The 16,162-nt window shown below is 53.3% G+C and overlaps 3 protein-coding genes across 5 annotated transcripts in view; 2 read left to right on the top strand and 1 right to left on the bottom strand.

The window, feature by feature from the left end:
• LOC114845872 (disintegrin and metalloproteinase domain-containing protein 12-like) overlaps positions 1-8,308 on the top strand; it is a 39,560-nt gene extending 31,252 nt beyond the window's left edge. Inside the window, exons 12-23 of the mRNA XM_029134427.3 lie at positions 122-299; positions 1,572-1,661; positions 1,798-1,993; positions 2,071-2,179; positions 2,439-2,637; positions 2,912-2,989; positions 3,776-3,884; positions 3,961-4,096; positions 4,183-4,297; positions 4,975-5,217; positions 6,904-7,082; positions 7,162-8,308. Coding sequence (XP_028990260.1) covers positions 122-299; positions 1,572-1,661; positions 1,798-1,993; positions 2,071-2,179; positions 2,439-2,637; positions 2,912-2,989; positions 3,776-3,884; positions 3,961-4,096; positions 4,183-4,297; positions 4,975-5,217; positions 6,904-7,082; positions 7,162-7,231 — 1,702 coding nt within the window. The 3' untranslated portion in view covers positions 7,232-8,308. The remainder of the gene's footprint in view (positions 1-121; positions 300-1,571; positions 1,662-1,797; positions 1,994-2,070; positions 2,180-2,438; positions 2,638-2,911; positions 2,990-3,775; positions 3,885-3,960; positions 4,097-4,182; positions 4,298-4,974; positions 5,218-6,903; positions 7,083-7,161) is intronic.
• Positions 8,309-9,360: 1,052 nt separating this feature from the next.
• Positions 9,361-14,529, top strand: dhx32a (DEAH (Asp-Glu-Ala-His) box polypeptide 32a). 3 transcript variants are annotated; one of them, XM_029135210.3, is made up of 11 exons: positions 9,361-9,875; positions 10,266-10,459; positions 10,571-10,949; positions 11,026-11,265; positions 11,353-11,446; positions 12,189-12,338; positions 12,693-12,884; positions 12,968-13,108; positions 13,185-13,375; positions 13,454-13,641; positions 13,727-14,529. In XM_029135210.3, exons 1-11 carry the CDS (start codon positions 9,621-9,623, stop codon positions 13,923-13,925), a joined length of 2,223 nt encoding a protein of 740 aa, XP_028991043.1. In that variant the 5' UTR covers positions 9,361-9,620; the 3' UTR covers positions 13,926-14,529. The 3 variants fall into 3 exon arrangements, with proteins under 3 accessions (XP_028991043.1, XP_040924469.1, XP_028991046.1); XM_041068535.2 differs by lacking the exon at positions 12,968-13,108; XM_029135213.3 differs by lacking the exons at positions 12,693-12,884; positions 12,968-13,108.
• Positions 14,383-16,123, bottom strand: bccip (BRCA2 and CDKN1A interacting protein). Its single transcript, XM_029135214.3, has 7 exons — positions 15,934-16,123; positions 15,705-15,779; positions 15,535-15,615; positions 15,370-15,456; positions 15,091-15,278; positions 14,844-15,009; positions 14,383-14,754 (listed from the first exon to the last, which is right to left on the bottom strand). The coding sequence occupies exons 1-7, from the start codon at positions 16,072-16,074 to the stop codon at positions 14,584-14,586; spliced, it is 909 nt and encodes a 302-aa protein (XP_028991047.2). The 5' UTR covers positions 16,075-16,123; the 3' UTR covers positions 14,383-14,583.
• Positions 16,124-16,162: the final 39 nt, after the last annotated feature.

Raw genomic sequence — 16,162 nt, 5'->3', positions numbered from 1 at the left:
CCTCATGCTTTTTGAGGTCCCGGCCCCAACGGTTGATTGATTTCGCGATTAGCGGCAATTAGCGGCGATTACGCGGGAGCTCCGTCTCAGCCACCGTCCTCCTCCTCTGCTCCTCTGCCAGGTATCCGTTCCCCACAGCGTTCAGCAGCTGCAGCAAGAAGGACCTGACGGCCAGCTTCGAGAAGGGCATCGGGATGTGTCTGTTCAACATGCCGGAGGTCAAGGTGCTGTACGGAGGGCAGAAGTGTGGCAACGGCTACGTGGAGGAGGGAGAGGAATGCGACTGTGGAGAACTGGAGGTGAGCCCGCTGTTTGCCACCATAAGCAAACCACCTTCATCCCCAGAACCCCCAGAGTTTCCCAGCAGTCCTGTCAGACCCCCTCATAACTGCTAGCCATAGATTGTTCGTTTTTCCCAGCAGCCAGTGTTCGTGGGGGTCCCTGTGGCTCTGCTAACAGACGGGTGGCTTAAACCAATATTTACCAAAGTAAACAGAAACGCAGTCAGTGCACAGGCATGCACGCACGTAACGCTCCAGCTGCGAGGCGATTAACAGTCGCTCATGATGTAAGTGGCACATAGTTTAATATGAGGATAGCATCTATGAAGGGGCCGCCTGTTTTCCTCATAACGGCCGCTTCGGCCTTGTCCTTCGGAACAAAGCGCTCGCGAGTCCGCGCCAGCAGCAACAATGGCGCTGTCCGCGGAGTCCAGGGGCACCGGGCCAAAGCCAGGCCGGACCAGACAGCACCTCTCGCCGCCATTAAAAGCCTCATTAAAAAGCCGGGTCGCTGTTCCTCACAGTCACAGCTCCTTCTTTTGAGTCCACCTCCTTTGGCCTCGGGGACCATGGGAAAGGCTCGTAATGATTTTCAGGCTGAAGGAAGGTCTGGACTCAGCTGTGCATTGTGCTCAGACGGCGACGGCGAGAGGGGACGCGGCCGCCGCTCCAGCGCCGTCGCGGTCTCAGATGCTCGGCCTTGATCGAACGCTAGCTCCCGTCGGCGTCGGGAGTCGGGCTGTTGCTGATCGTGCAGGCCGTGGCCCGTGATGAAGGCTAACGTGAAACAGATGGGCCTCGGTGCTGAGAAGAGCAGCGCCACAGGGAGACTGATACTGACTCGCTGTCAAAAATATGCTCATGAGTTGTTCTGATGGTTTGATCATTTTGTAATAAGCAGAATAAATAATTTCAGTTTAATTATTTAACTTGTTTCTAGCTCACAGCTAGAAAACATCACAGTTTCGTTTGGTTCTTCTCTTCTTTGCCATTTCGCTTAACAAACATCTAACACCGTTTTGTTTGATACTAGTCCTCTGCTGCTGAACGCACAGCGTTCAGCTGGTTATTTTTCCGATGAGTTCCTTCTGCCAGACAGACAGTTTAAAGATGTGCTCCACACTTTGTGTTACCATGGCACAGAGACCTGCAAGGTCTGCACCTCCTGCGATAACAAAGTGTGAGCGGGATGAAAACGGGCTCTTTGTGCTGAATTAATCCTTCTTTACCTTTGTTCCCCCTCACTTAAAGTCCTTTTCTCCGTTTGCCCTTTTGAATTTCCATTCGAAGGAATGCGTGAATCCCTGCTGCAACGCCACCACCTGCACTCTGAAGGGGGAGGCCGTCTGTGCACACGGACAGTGCTGCCAGGACTGTCAGGTGGGCGCTTCGCCGAGGAGGCGGCCATGACGGCTCTTTCCACCGACGCTGCGCTAATCTCCATTCATGCAATTGTGTCAATGCAAGCGTTTTAAACCCTCTGCACAGTCTTCACCCTCTCACTCTCCCCGCGCAGCTGAAGCCGGCGGGGACCCCCTGCCGGGACTCCAGCAACTCCTGCGATCTCCCCGAGTTCTGCACCGGCGCCGGCCCCCACTGCCCCCCCAACGTCTACCTGCACGACGGCCACGCCTGCCACGGCGCCGACGGCTACTGCTACAACGGCATCTGCCAGACCCACGAGCAGCAGTGCATCACCCTGTGGGGCCCAGGTGGGGGGCGGATTCCCGGCTCGTAGCGGGCGGCGGCTTGCTAAGCGCTTTCAAACGCGTCTCACTGTGTGTTGCAGGAGCCAAGCCAGCGCCGGGCATCTGCTTCGAAAGGGTCAACTCAGCAGGAGACCCCTACGGCAACTGTGGCAAGGACTCCAAGGGCTCGTTTGCCAAATGTGAAGCACAGTAAGGAACCGATGAATGCATGAACTGTACAGTAAAGCTTGTTGTTTAGAGAAATAAAAGGCTTTCAGAATCCGTAAATCAGCTGCAGCACGTTATGTTTAGAAATGTATAGTCTGAAAGCAGCACAAAAAGGCTTTCCGCTCTGCAGCTTCACTAATTGGACGGGGGAAATAATTGCATATGTGCACATATGGGAAAAGTGTGACATGTTATTTAATTATCACATTATTATTCTTCCCGTTGTCGGTTCTATTTACAGAGATGCTAAATGTGGCAAAATCCAGTGTCAAGGAGGAGCGAACCGCCCGGTAATTGGGACCAACGCTGTTTCCATAGAGACCAATATACCCCTGCAGCAGGGGGGGCGGATTCTGTGCCGGGGGACCCACGTGTACTTGGGGGACGACATGCCCGATCCCGGCCTGGTCCTCACGGGGACCAAATGTGGAGATGGAACGGTGAGGGCTGCGTTTGATGAGGCCGTGTGCTTCGGTGATATCACATAATAAATGATGTCATTAAAATCTGTCTTTAAGTGGTCGTTTTAGAGTTTTAATACTTGTGTGAAAATATAGTTAGTGGAAATGAATGTGATGTGACGGCCTGTGACCGCGATGTTTTGAAAGTGTGATCAGGGCGTGTGTTCTTGTCATCGCTCAGTCTCATTTCGCCTCCGCCCTTCATCCAGCGTGAGCTCACGCTGCTCATGTGCAATGTGCTTCTCTGCTTCAGATGTGTCTGAACCGCCAGTGCCAGAACGTCAGCGTGTTCGGCGTGCACCAGTGCTCAGCCAAGTGCAGCGGCCGAGGGGTACGTGCAGTACAAAACCGGTCCACGAGGCGCGAGCCCGTGACCCGCCCACCTCAGCTGTTTACCCAACGTCCCCGTTTCCCCATCAAACAGTGGCTCATTTTGCAGGGAGCCTTCAGAGCGGCTGGCAATCAATCATTTTGGATGCTGAAAGGTGCAATCAATTAGATATAATGACTTCATTTGTGTTCAGCTTCGGGCTCCATTCATCATACTTCCAGCCAGTCGTCCTTGTCCCAGAAGATGTTTTGAAACCTGAAGGCCAGACCCTGAGGGGCAGTGACACAGTCCGAGTTTAACCATGAAGATGCTTGGATTGTTTTTTTAATTCCCACCCACCAAATGTCTATGGGTGGTCACAAGTCTGGCTTTGTGGTATATTACCCTTAGCTTCACTGACCCGTGGGCTCTTTGTGTGACTGGAAACGTTTTTACCGGGCCTTAAAATGATAAATCTCCAGTGATTAAACCCTCCAGGTTGAAATTAAGACATATGTATAAAGTTCTATCCAAAGAGAACCCGGGGCGCCCTGCGTCTCCAGATTGGATCAAGATGTTCCTCGGAGCCTCCACCTGCTCCTCGTTACCCTGCTGGGGAATCCTCGTAGCCGTCGCCGCGGGACAGGAAGCGGCGAGCAGAGCGAGGGATGATGACAATGGCGTGAGGGTCTGCTGCTTCTCCAGCAGGCGCCTCGCGTGCTGGCGTGGACCCCCTCCTCCACCCCCACAGCCCAGTCTACTACGCCTCAGCCGCTCATCGACCATTGTCCTCTTCGCCTCCCGCAGGTGTGCAACAACAACAAGAACTGCCACTGTGAGGCGCACTGGGCGCCGCCGTTCTGTGACCAGGCGGGTTTCGGGGGGAGCCTGGACAGCGGCCCCATCCGATTGGCCGGTAAGTGAAAGCCGAGCTGCGGCCCCGGGTCCGAGTTCTCCGCCTGACCCGTCTCCCGCCGCGTGTCTCCGTGCAGACGGCAGGAACCTGACCGCGGGCGTCCTGGTGGCACTTCTTACCGTCCTGGGGGTCGGGCTGATCATCGGCATCAAGAGGAGAACTCTACTGGGCCGACTCTTCACCAGTAAGAAGAACCCAGTGGAGAGGCTCAGGTGCTCCTTTATTTACTAACTGTTATATTTACTGGTGGAACAGATGGGGCTGGATTTTATCACAGGCTTCTTCTCTTGTGTTCAAGGTCCGTGAGCGCTGCAGTCAGCGGCCCGTCCCCCCCCGCCCCCCCTCCACCAGCGAGCACGGCGTCTCCATCCCGCCCGGCTCCACCTCTGCCGCACGGCGCCAGCGTCTTCAAGGTCACTCGCTTTTCACATCGTAACACGCAGGTAACGGGCGCGTGATCCGCGTTCGCCAGCGGCTCCTTCGTGGAGGAGCTGATGATCGCGGGGCGTCGCCGACAGCCGCCCGGTTCGCGCGCTCACGTCACCGCCCGACGCGCTGTGTAACGGGACGTGACCCGCGATCAAGCGGCTCTGAGACGAGAGGAGCCGGGTCCAGAGTGAAGCCGTGAGGCGGTGCAGCGGGGTCGGCGTTCCCCGTTAGCGTTAGAGGTTAGCATGTGGTTTTCATTTGGGGTCGACTGTGAGGAAAGGAGGACGGAGGGCTGTTTGATGTGGGCGCGGAGCAGGTGAGGTCATTTTCCACTTGTCGGGAGGTGTGTTAAACTGTGCCCGCGAGCCCATGTGTGCGTGCACATCTGGCCGGGTCCAAATACCAGGCCCAGTCATATTCCGGCCCGGTCCTGCGTCGATGCTGTCACAGTTGGGCGTGTGTGGGCTGCGTCCACCTCTGAGTGATGCCAAACAGGTGCCGGTGGAACAATATTAGTGCTTCCTTTTGATTGGTTACCTGAAAAGAGCCTGGGGAACAGTGAGCAGCCAAGGGAGCGTTTGATTTATACATCTCTGACAGCGTCAGGAAGAGTCTCTTCCCTGCGGCTGACTCTCCTCGTCTGTCTTTCATCTCTCCGCAGGCTCCTCACAGGGGGGCAGAGGCGCCGCCCCCCCCCCACAGCCTGCGCCGCCTGCCCCAGTGCCCCCCGCTTCACCTCGGCCACCCCGTCCCGCTGTCTCTCACCCTGTCCCTCTCGGCCGGCCTGGGGCAGCCGCGGGCCTGCGCGCCCCCCCCCCACCGGGCCCCGCCGCCCCACAGCCCCGCCGCGGCCCGGGGGCCGGCGTTTAAGGCGTCTCGCCTTAACTCCTGCAGAATGGTGATGGTGAGTGGATCTGCTGCTCCCTCAGCTGGAAACTGTTTACTGGATGATGTTAGTCGCTGTAATTTTGTAATTTTGAATTTGTAATTGTAACGAGGAGGGGGGGGGGGGGTCGCCGCACCGGCCATTTTAACGCATGAGGAAAAACGAATGCGTGTTGACACTTATGCACAGTCTCATAAAATTCTACAACACCAAGCACCGTAAATGATTAAAAATGGAGCAAGACTTGCAGAGAACAGACGGAGATGAAACACCTGAAGTATCACGGGCGCTAAACTCACTGGCACTGGTGAGGTTTCAGGCTGTCAAAGTGCAGGAGAGGAGAAGCCAAAGGTTCCTGAGTTAAATCCCTCTCACTCAGTGATTCTTTAAAGACTCTTATTTGCCTTTAATCTGCTTTGACTTGCTCCCGGTGGGAGAGTGTGACATGGGAACCTGACAGAGAGAGGAGGGGAAAGACAGAGAGACGGAGTTCAAAGACACAGAGGGAAGTTGATAATGAGTTGACTTGATTGACAGGTGATGGCCGGCGCTTACTGTGACGCCGCCGCCTCCAGACCCGCGTTTCTCTGCCGACGTGACGCCGATTCGCCGAGAAAAAGAGACGCTCATTACCAATAATGAAATTAAACTCGAATTAGAGCTCCAGTGGAGAAAGGCTAATCAGAAGAGAGGGACGAGATCAAATGCGGATGAAGATCAGAAAGTCCTTTTTGAAATCAGCCCTGAGTTGGTTTTAATTTGTGTCAGAGAGCTGCAGGGGTTGAGAGGCTCCGCAGGGGGGCTGGCGTGAGGACGGCGCCCACGGAATCAAGCTAATGAGAGGCGTGTTCGCCAGATAAACGCATTTAACGGAGGTCTGGCCTCAAAAACGGCTCAGGAGGTAATCAATATTAAGACACATGCGACCTCACATATCAGCGATTTGATGATGAACCTCGTTCCACTCAGCTGCTGCGTCTTCAAGCCAAACTGCGATTCCTCGCGGCACAAACTGCACCACAGTGTGTTCAGCAGCTGTTTGCAGCCTTGAGACACTGACAGAGCCTTGAAGCATCGCCCTATGGGAGAGCCTCACCTGCTTTCAGATACACAGGCTTTGCAAAATGCAAGGATCGTCTCCCCATTAATCACCTTATCAGTCGCGCTTTGTTCCGTTGCCTGCAATTCACTTCTCTACCATTCAATTCCGCTGCTGCGTTTCTGGCTGGAGCTGAAGCTCGTCCCAAAGCACGAAAGTCTTCTGTCAGAGTGATGGATTATTAGCAGTGCTTCAGATATTTGATCCTAATGGATGCAAAAGGCAGACGTATCCTGCACGGAAGGATTCACTGATAGCGTTGAGTTGAATATTAATTAAAGCTTGGCAATAAATGCGCCTGTTTTGAGTTAATTAATAGACTGCTGGGTGGATGAATGAGGTCTGAGGTTCAGCTGTGTGGCTCCGTCTTCAGAGATGTTTGTGGAGACCCCATCTCCAACCAAGCACAAGATGAGGCCGTAGATGGAGACCAGATGGGGGTGAGGTGCTGTACTGGGCCACTGCCGTGACCTCAGTGTTCTCAAATAGATGAAAACCACATGACAGCGCGTGTCATTAGCAGCTCTCAGCTCTCATTCTGTGACCGCCAGCGCCACCTGCTGGAGGCCTCCGTCACCGTTTCCCTGCGTCTGTCCTTCCACCAGGAGTTGGAGAAGCCCAGCGCTCCTCAGAAGCCGCTTCCCGCCGACCCGCGGGCCTCTCGCGTGACCCGCGGGCCCTCCGCGGCCCAGAGCCTCGTGGTCCAGCGCCTCTCCGCTGTTTGTGGCCCGGCGCCGGCCCCCGTCGCGCCCAGACCCGTGCGGCCCATCCCTCAGCCCAACAGGTGAGTCCAAAGCACCGTGCGCCGGGTAGAACCGAGTAGAACCGTAGTCACGTTCAGTGCCTGTCTCTCCACCCCTCAGACCCGGCCCCAAGCATCCTCCAACTCTACCAAAGCCTTGCGTAACTGCCAACGTCAAATACAGCAGCTGAGACTTTGGCCCAAAGGGACGTTGTTGTGATAACTTTGCACTATGAAAACTCTGAAAACCTTAAAACGTACGTGACGGCGACGCCTCTGAAGGTCGACCAGAACATCTGCCGGGTCCCTTTGGTGCTCTGTCTCCGACCGGTGCTATGAGTCTGCGCTCAGGTACATGTAAAGTATTTATATACTGTATTTATTGCCACGCGGCCCGCGGTGCCAGACACTTTCACCATGTGGTAGCGATTTGTTTGTTTTAATTTGCTGTTTGCACCAGTGTCACATTGTTTCCTCCCAACGGCCGAGGAGGCGACGGGGCCGAAGGGAGCGGCGCGCCGACACTGCAGGGCGCGTTACTGTGCAATCACACACAACAGAGTTCGCTCATGTTACCGGGAGGTCCGCAGGTTTTCCACGTCCTCCGCATTAGGAGCCCAGAACCTGGAGGGAACCGACGCCTGACGGGCTGACGGTCCTCACGTGTGGATTGTAAATCATTGTTTTTCTTATGTGGGTGACAGAAACAGACAGATTGACTTGACGAGTGCACATTTCTGATGTCTCTGCCACTAAAATCATGTTGAGTGCTTACTCATTGTGCTCTGAGCCACCGATAATCGATAAACTAACTGGCAGAGAGTCATTTTCTGTTTCTTTTCTACCTTTTTACTTTAGCTAGAGAGTTTTTTTTCCATTTAGTCACATACAAACTCTACACAAACTGGATGTGGTAAATAAAGTCACATTATTTTTGCAGCTGTATTATTGGACTGCATTGTAAGATTCACACTGAGCAACATTCCCGTTTCTTTCAGCACTGTTGTTCATGAATACGTCGGCCTAAAGTGACTCTGGCCTTTTGTTACTTTTGATACAGTCGTACTTTTAATAACTGAGTAGTTGTGTTGATGCATCGCTGTGTTTACTTCACCTTCTCGATGTACTAACAGACGTTCCGTCCGCGTGTTTCTTGTATGTTGTGTTACCGGTGAACACATTTCATGAGAATGCTTTTTATGGATTGTCTGCTCATGCTATTTTGAACACTCAAGTGGTATTAGTAAAAAAGAAATGCAAACATTCAATTATTCTTGTTGTCATTTCAAAATGCAATGATAAAAACAGCCTCCCTGCTCACAAACAAAAGCAGCTTCTCTCCAGTGGTTCTTTACTTGAAACCCTAATTAGTTTCTCTGGTGCTTGAGCCAAAAGTCTGAATATTTCATATATGAATTATTGTAATGTAACACAGTGCAGCTGTTTTTTGGGGGGTTTGAATTTAGTTTGAGCGTTCATGGTGAATATGCACCACCTTCCAGGATGGTTCCACTCTAACATTACACCACATGCCACCACATCAGTGGTGCCCTCAGACTGTAGCTACATCAGCTCCATCCCACGCCAGATGTGGACTGACCCACCCAACCCAACGGCCCAACATCTGGTTTCACCAAACCCTTGAGAAACATGGGAAACATGGGCTCCTCCGACCTCACAACCCGTTTTCAGTATCTTTGGGTCCATCTGACATGGACACCGAAATGATGTATGACTTCCTCCATAAGTAACCAAGTCTCAGGTTTCATTCCCATGTTGCTCAAAGGTCATGTACATTCAACAGTAATTTCCTCTCTCTGCGTTTATGCACTATGATACTATACCCAGGTTTACCTAAATCTTTCCGCATTATGACGTTGTAGATTTTTATATAAAGTACTTATAGATGGTTTTGTTTTAGTTCTTTTTGAACTGACTGAAATAGTTGATACAAATAAGTTATAGATATATTTCAGCGTGACGACTGAGCATTTCGAACAACATTACAATAATTATATTCTCTAGATCAGTCATTAATAAATAGCTCAACAGCTCCCCCTTGTGGAAAACTACAAGAGAACGAGTGACTTGGAAAGTGATGGCGTTCACGTCACATTAAAAGTGCGCGTTATGGACCAACTGCACGCATTTTCTCATATTTATGACATAAACTATTTATATATCCCGATTATTATGTGGAGAGTCTTAATTGTGCTGAATCGGTAATTTATGTTGGCGTTCAATAAAGACGCCTTAAGACAATTAAAGATAATCGCCCTGGAACCGCTTGAGCACATGATCATGTGACCATATTTACGCGATAGTAAGCCGTCAATGTGAAGGCGTACGCAAATCCAAGCACGTGCGAAGCCACGCTGGAGACACATCACGCACGGATGCGCGCGGCGCGTCGGACCTGCCCAACTCCGACCAGCGTGATGAGAGCATTTTTAGTCATCGGGACGCTGGACGCGCTGGACGCGCGGACTTTGCCGCTCGGGCTTCACGGGAACGCGGCGCAACGGGGGTTTTAACCTGGATGAACCGGAGACTCGGGCTCTCCTCATTCGAACACGTGTCATGTCGGAGGGAAGCGACCCAGCGGAGCCCGACGTTCGCCGGGAGGGCGAGCGCAGCCCCGGTTCGTTCGCCTTCGGAGACGACCTGGAGTTGAACCGGTTCGACGGCTTGCCCTTTTCTTCGCGTTACTACAAACTGCTCAAAGAGAGGAAGACTCTGCCCGTGTGGAAGGTCAAGTGTGAGTTTGAGGACGCTCTGGTCAGCAGTCACGTGGTTATCGTCTCCGGGACAGCGAGGACCGGCACGAGTACGCAGGTAAGAGGCGTTAGGAAGGCAACCCCGCGGTCACGTGACGGTGCGGCGGCCTTTGTGTACCTGAACCAGTCTGTTTGACTTCAATGCAGCCTGTTGCGTCATTCTCATTCCGCTTCGTCAGCAGAAAACAGTGGGCTCCACTTGATTTGATTAGAAACGAGCACAGTCCATGAGACGTTGACCCGTCTGTCATCTAAAGGCGTTTCGCAGACACAGCCCTGGTTCTGGTCACACACATGTAGTCTCTTTCCGTTTGACCTTTGGGGGTTCCGGCTCCAGCAGACGCTGCTGTGGCGCTGTGGCGCCGCCCGAACTCCGGCCGGGCCGCACAAAGGCTGTTGCTTCTGGTCCCGGTGCTCGAACCGAACCCTACAAAACGTGTCCTTCCAGATCCCTCAGTGGTGCGCGGAGTTCTGCCTGTCGGCCCGGTACCAGCACGGCGTGGCCGCGTGCACGCAGACGAGCCGGCGCCGGGCCGTGGACCTGGCCCTGCGCGTGGCCGACGAGATGGACGTCAACGTAGGCCACGAAGTGGGTTACGCCATCCCCCTGGAGACCTGCTGCTCCTCCGACACGGTTCTGAGGTTCGTCGGCGAGCTCTGGGCCCGTCCGGGTCACAGCCAACTGGTTCCCAGTCACCCCAGTCAGCTCCCGCCAGCTTCGTAACCACTTCTGTCTTGGCTTGTCTCACTCAGATACTGCACTGATGACATGCTGCTGCGGGAGATGCTCTCGGACCCCTTCCTGGAGCACTACGGAGTCATAATCGTAGACCAGGCCCATAACAGAACCGTCAGCACCGACATCCTGCTGGGCCTCCTCAGGGACATTCTGCTCCACAGACCGGAGCTGCGGGTGGTGGTCCTCGCCGTCGGGCCCACGGTCGACAGGCTGCGGCGGCACTTCGGCAACGTGCCGCTCATCCGCCTGGAGGCCTCCTGCACCGCCGAGGTGGTCCACAGCACCGGCACCGGCACCAGCCAGGACCACTTCTACTCCGCTCTGCGGCTGGTGCTGGAGCTCCACCGGTCCAAGGAGGACGGCGATGTTGCGGTGTTTTTGGCCTCCGACGAGGTGGGTTTCATGCCGCGGGCCAACGCTCGCGTCCTCAAACGTGCCGTAACCCGTTTCCATTCCTTCCGACCTGCAGGAGGTTCCGTGCGCTTACAGGATCCTCAGGCGCGAGGGCACCCGGCTGGGAGTGGACCTGGGCCCGCTGGAGCCGGTGGTCCTGGGCCCGGGCCAGAGCGGACCGCCACCCGCTCTGAGCGCTCAGCCGACGCCCAAGAAGCCCAGGAGAGTGTACCTGTGCAGCCGACAGGGCGAGGACCTGTGCTGGGCTGCAGAGGCTGTCGGCTTTGTCATCGATGCCGGAGTTCAGAAGAAAATGGCAAGTTATTACCTCCTTTAGTATTTTTATCTGAACAAGAATTCTGCTCACATTACTCAGTGTTTTTGCTTTAACCTCCCATTTTAGGTGTATAATCCAAGAATAAGAGCGAACTCAGAAGCACTTCAGCCCATCAGTCAGTGTCAGGCTGACATTCGCAAGCAGCTCTCGGAGCCAGGAGGTCTGTCTGCCTGCCTGCCTTCCTGCCTGCCTGTCTGTCTGCCTGTCTGTCTCTGTCTGCCTGTGCCAGTCTGCCTGTGCCTGCCTGTCTGTCTGCCTGCGTGTCTCTGCCTGTCTGTCTGCCTGCGTGTCTCTGCCTGTCTGTCTGTCTGTCTGTCTGCCTGCGTCTGTCTGTCTGTCTGTCTGCCTGCGTCTGTCTGTCTGTCTGTCTGTCTGCGTCTGTCTGTCTGTCTGCGTCTGTCTGCGTCTGTCTGCCTGTGTCTGTCTGCGTCTGTCTGCCTGTGTCTGTCTGCGTCTGTCTGCCTGTGTCTGTCTGCGTCTGTCTGTGTCTGTCTGTCTGTCTGTCTGTCTGTCTGCGTCTGTCTGTCTACCTGCCTGCCTGTCTCTGTCTGTCTGCCTGTGTCTGTCTGTGCCTGTCTGTCTGTCTGTCTGTCTGTCTGTCTGCCTGCCTGTCTCTGTCTGTCTGTGCCAGTCTGCCTGTGCCTGTCTGTCTGTCTTCCTGTGTCTCTGCCTGTCTGTCTGTCTGTCTGTCTCTGCCTGTCTGTCTGTCTGTCTGTCTGTCTGTCTGTCTCTGTCTGTCTCTGTCTGTCTGTCTGTCTGTCTCTGTCTGCGTGTCTCTGCCTGTCTGTCTGTCTGTCTGTGTCTGTCTGTCTGTCTGTCTGCCTGCCTGTCTCTGTCTGTCTACCTGCCTGCCTGTCTTTTGAAGTTTGCTGTACTTTAATGTGGTTCACTTCATCCCCCAGGTAAATTCTTCTGCCTGTATTCAGAGGAGAAGCAGCTTCCTGCAGAGAACTCCCCACAGATCCTAGAGTCCAACATTACGGCAACAGTGCTGTTCCTGAAACGGATGGAGATAGCCGGGCTTAGACAGTGTGACTTCATTGACCGGCCAGGTGAGCGCTCACACACACACACACACGCACGCACGCACGTGTCTGGGGGATGTTTTCCTACATATCCATTCGCTCGCTCTCGCTGTTGGGGCCCAGTCATCCGTGGCTTAGCTGAACTGACAGGACCCCGCTACTGCCCATTGTTGGGAGCGGGGTCCTGTCAGCCCAATGTGAACCCAACAGAAGAGACTAAAAGAGGCCAACTCATTAACGGTTACACAACGTGTCTCGTTAGCGCAACACCAGACAAGTACAATGAAGACGATGTACAAGCCAACAGTACTGGAACACGTCCAAACTCAGCATTTGTCTGGCGTGACGTTCAAATGAAAGCTCCGTAACTGGCTTTGACAGACCCCGAGGGTCTCATGCAGGCGCTGGAGGAGCTGGACTACCTGGCGGCGCTGGACGACGACGGCAACCTGTCGGAGATGGGCATCATCATGTCCGAAATCCCCCTGGAGCCTCAGCTGGCCAAAGCGCTGCTGGCGTCCTGCGAGTTCGACTGCGTGAGCGAGATGCTGACGATGGCGGCGATGCTGTCGGGTGCGTATGGAAGGAAGCCTTCCGCCGGCTCCAGGTGTTGATCCAGATGTTGATGACGATGTCGTTGTGTCCTCGCCGCGCAGCTCCGAGCTGCTTCCTGGAGCCGCCTGCTGGCATGACCCGCGAGGCGGCCCTGTGCCACAGGAAGCTGCAGCATCCTGAAGGGGACCACTTCACTCTCATCAACATCTACAATGCCTTCAAACAAAGCCAGAAGGAACCATGTAATGCCACAGCGCGACCTGAAGACCTGAGCTCCAAACTGTGCCGAACACTGACGCGTATCGGTCTTTTTCTCAGACTTCAGTGCTGAAAAGTGGTGCCAGGACTATTTTCTGGACCATTCCGCCCTAACGAAGGCCGAGGCCATTCGTTCGGAGCTGAGCGACACCCTTCACAGGATCGAGCTCCCCGTGTCTGAACCGTCCTTTGGAACCAAAGCCAACGCCCTCAGCATCAGAAGAGCTCTGCTGGCCGGGTTCTTCATGCAGGTACTGTATGCAGGACGCGCTGGGGGTCCGCGCGCGGCGCTACAGTGGCGGTCAGTAGCTAAGGCCTTGTTTTCCCAGATCGCCCGAGACGTCGACGGCTGCGGAAACTACTTCATCCTGACGCACAAACACATGGCCCAGGTGCACCCGCTGTCCTGCTACGGGGCGCAGTCGCACAAGATGGGGCTGCCAGAGTGGGTCGTTTTCCACGAGTACATGCTGTCGGAGAACTGCATGAGGACGGTCTCTCAGATTTCCCCCAGAGAGTGAGCACCTGGACAGACTCGTACTTTATCCTGCATCAGTTCTGTTTTCTAGTTTATAAATGTCCTTTTTATGTCCTAATTCTAGGTTCATTCAAATGGCACCGCTGTATTTCTTCTACAACCTGCCCCCTAGCGAAAGCAAAGACATCCTGCAGGACATGTTGGACCCAGACGGGTCCAGAAAACGAAAGGAGGAGAAGCAAACAGACGCTGCACTCAGCAGCGATGGGAACAATGGCTGCGCAGTGGCTCTGCAGACGTACGACAGATGTGCGATCCAGTGACGAGCAAAACTGGACAGCAGATATTTAAATACTTTTATACGCTTGTAAAGACACTTAGTTAATCCAAACCACCCTGTATATTTGGTTACTAACAGTAGTTTCTAACAGTATGTACTCTGACCCCATCAGCTGAAAGTGTTGAGTTGGAAATGAATAACAGGTGTTTCTAGTATCATTAGGTTTATTTTGTCATCTCTTTAGTCCAATGTGGAAAAACACACACAGAGAAGCTGCAGATAGATGCCGTCTGTTTCCCTCATCTCCTGTGAAGGAGTGGCTGCACCGCTGTGATCCATGTCCAAGCTGAAGAGTAATGCTTCACCAGTCATCTGCTTCCTTTGTCTAATGTCTTATGCAATATTTTTAGAAGCGTTTTAGCATCGGTCTCTTCAGGTTAATGAGTTTTGCATGGGGTGTAGATATAATGAATTGACACACAGCTAATTAAGACAAATGCTGAGGTTTACCCTATTTATTAATAAATTGTCTGGAGAATAGTCTGCTGATTATGAAAATGTCTGATTTAACAATAGGTGAAGGAACACGTCAGTATGAAACACATAAGGTTTACAATTACAAACCTCTTGGTGCAAAGTGAACCATGTCCACGAGTCCAAAGTCCTTGGGTGTGTTAAATGTGTGTGTTTATTGAAAGTGTTCACACAGTCAGGTATTCTTTGAGTTTGCTCATGATGGCGGGCATTCTGTCCTCCGGTATCAGCATCACGGTCCTGAAGGGCTTCATGGGTACGTCGTCGAACGACCACCTGCCGCTCAAACAGGAATCCGCCTCCTCCTGGACCGAGTAGTGGAACTTTATGACGGCTTGCTGCGAGAAGAGCACAGACGATGTTAAAACTAAAGCATATTCAGACCAACAAATCATTTAGTTCTGCTTTGGAAATACAAAACTCTTACCTCATAGAAGAATTCCTCCTCCGCATTGACAAACATGTGTTCCTCCTTAGGAGCTCCTCTTGAAGGGATATTCTTGGCTGCCTCTTTGCAGGTCTTGCTGATCATCAGACAATAGTGACACCTCCCGCTGGTCTGATTCGTCTTCTGAGCTTCAGCGATTTCCTCCCTGAAGAGCAGAACCACATTTCATTTGTCCAGCGCTCCGCCGTAATTCCATAGTATTACTGCAAACACCAACAGAACCCACTGCAGCTGCTTGTGCAGCGGGAGGGCGATCTGCGGAGGCACGTTGATGAAGCGCTCGCTCAGCAGGAGCCCCACGGGCTTGCTGGCGTCGCCGAGGATGTGCTCCAGCTGTTCAGCGACGCTGGGCGTGGAGTTCTTCTCGCACTGCTCCACGATCATTTCCTTCACCTCCTCTACGCACTTGACACCCTGCATGAGCGTCAGTAAACACACACACACTATATTAGCCACAGACCCTGATCGTTCAGCGGTGCTGGTGTGCACACGTCGGCGACGTTACCTTCCTTTCTGTGAGGTTGAGCATGGTTATGAAGCCAAACACCTCATCCGGGTCATCATCATCACTGTCCTCTGGCACCTCAGCTTGCTGAACAATATGAAGGGAAGAATCTGTGTCATCTTTGACAATTAAGACAACATTCCACTAACTAAATGATATCCCCACCTTGATGACACTCCCAACGTTATTCTGTTGAATAATGATATCCGTCATCTCTGACGTGTCCACGTGCGCCTTCAGGAAGAGCTGTGTCAAAACATAACACGGGCACGTGGTCATTTCTTACACATGATAATGATCGGCTGCTAGCAAACACGAATAAAAAGGTTCCGAACCTGCTGTAGGAGTTTCTTAATGCCACTAAAGTCGTTGGCTGAAATGGTGTGAGCTTCAAAATCCACAATGACCTCCTGTTAGAGGAACGACACGACAGTAGAAAAGACGCGTATTGAATTGAAGCTCATTCAAAACTGCTGTCATCAGTAGTAAACACCGCTCACGGGGCTTCCTGCTAACTCGCTAGCTAGCGAGCTAGCAGGGCCAATCAGCGAACTTCCCTGTTACCTCGTTAATCTGCTCCTCCGACGCATCGCTGTCCTCCTCCTCGGATCCGTCGTCGTCCTCTTGATTCTCATCCGAGCTGTTTTCGCTGTCGTCGGGATTCTCACCCAAACCTACTGCTCTCCTTTTGGCGGACGAAGCCATGCTGCAAACGCGAAACACGCGTGTAAAATAAGTGGGCGGGGCAAAGTCCATGACGCAGACCGCTATGAAAAAGAAACAACGTCGCCAT

Source organism: Betta splendens, chromosome 19 (assembly GCF_900634795.4).
Source record: "Betta splendens chromosome 19, fBetSpl5.4, whole genome shotgun sequence".
NCBI lineage: Eukaryota > Metazoa > Chordata > Actinopteri > Anabantiformes > Osphronemidae > Betta > Betta splendens.
Note: the sequence above shows the minus strand (reverse complement) of the source record. Positions and strands in the feature narration are given on the sequence as shown.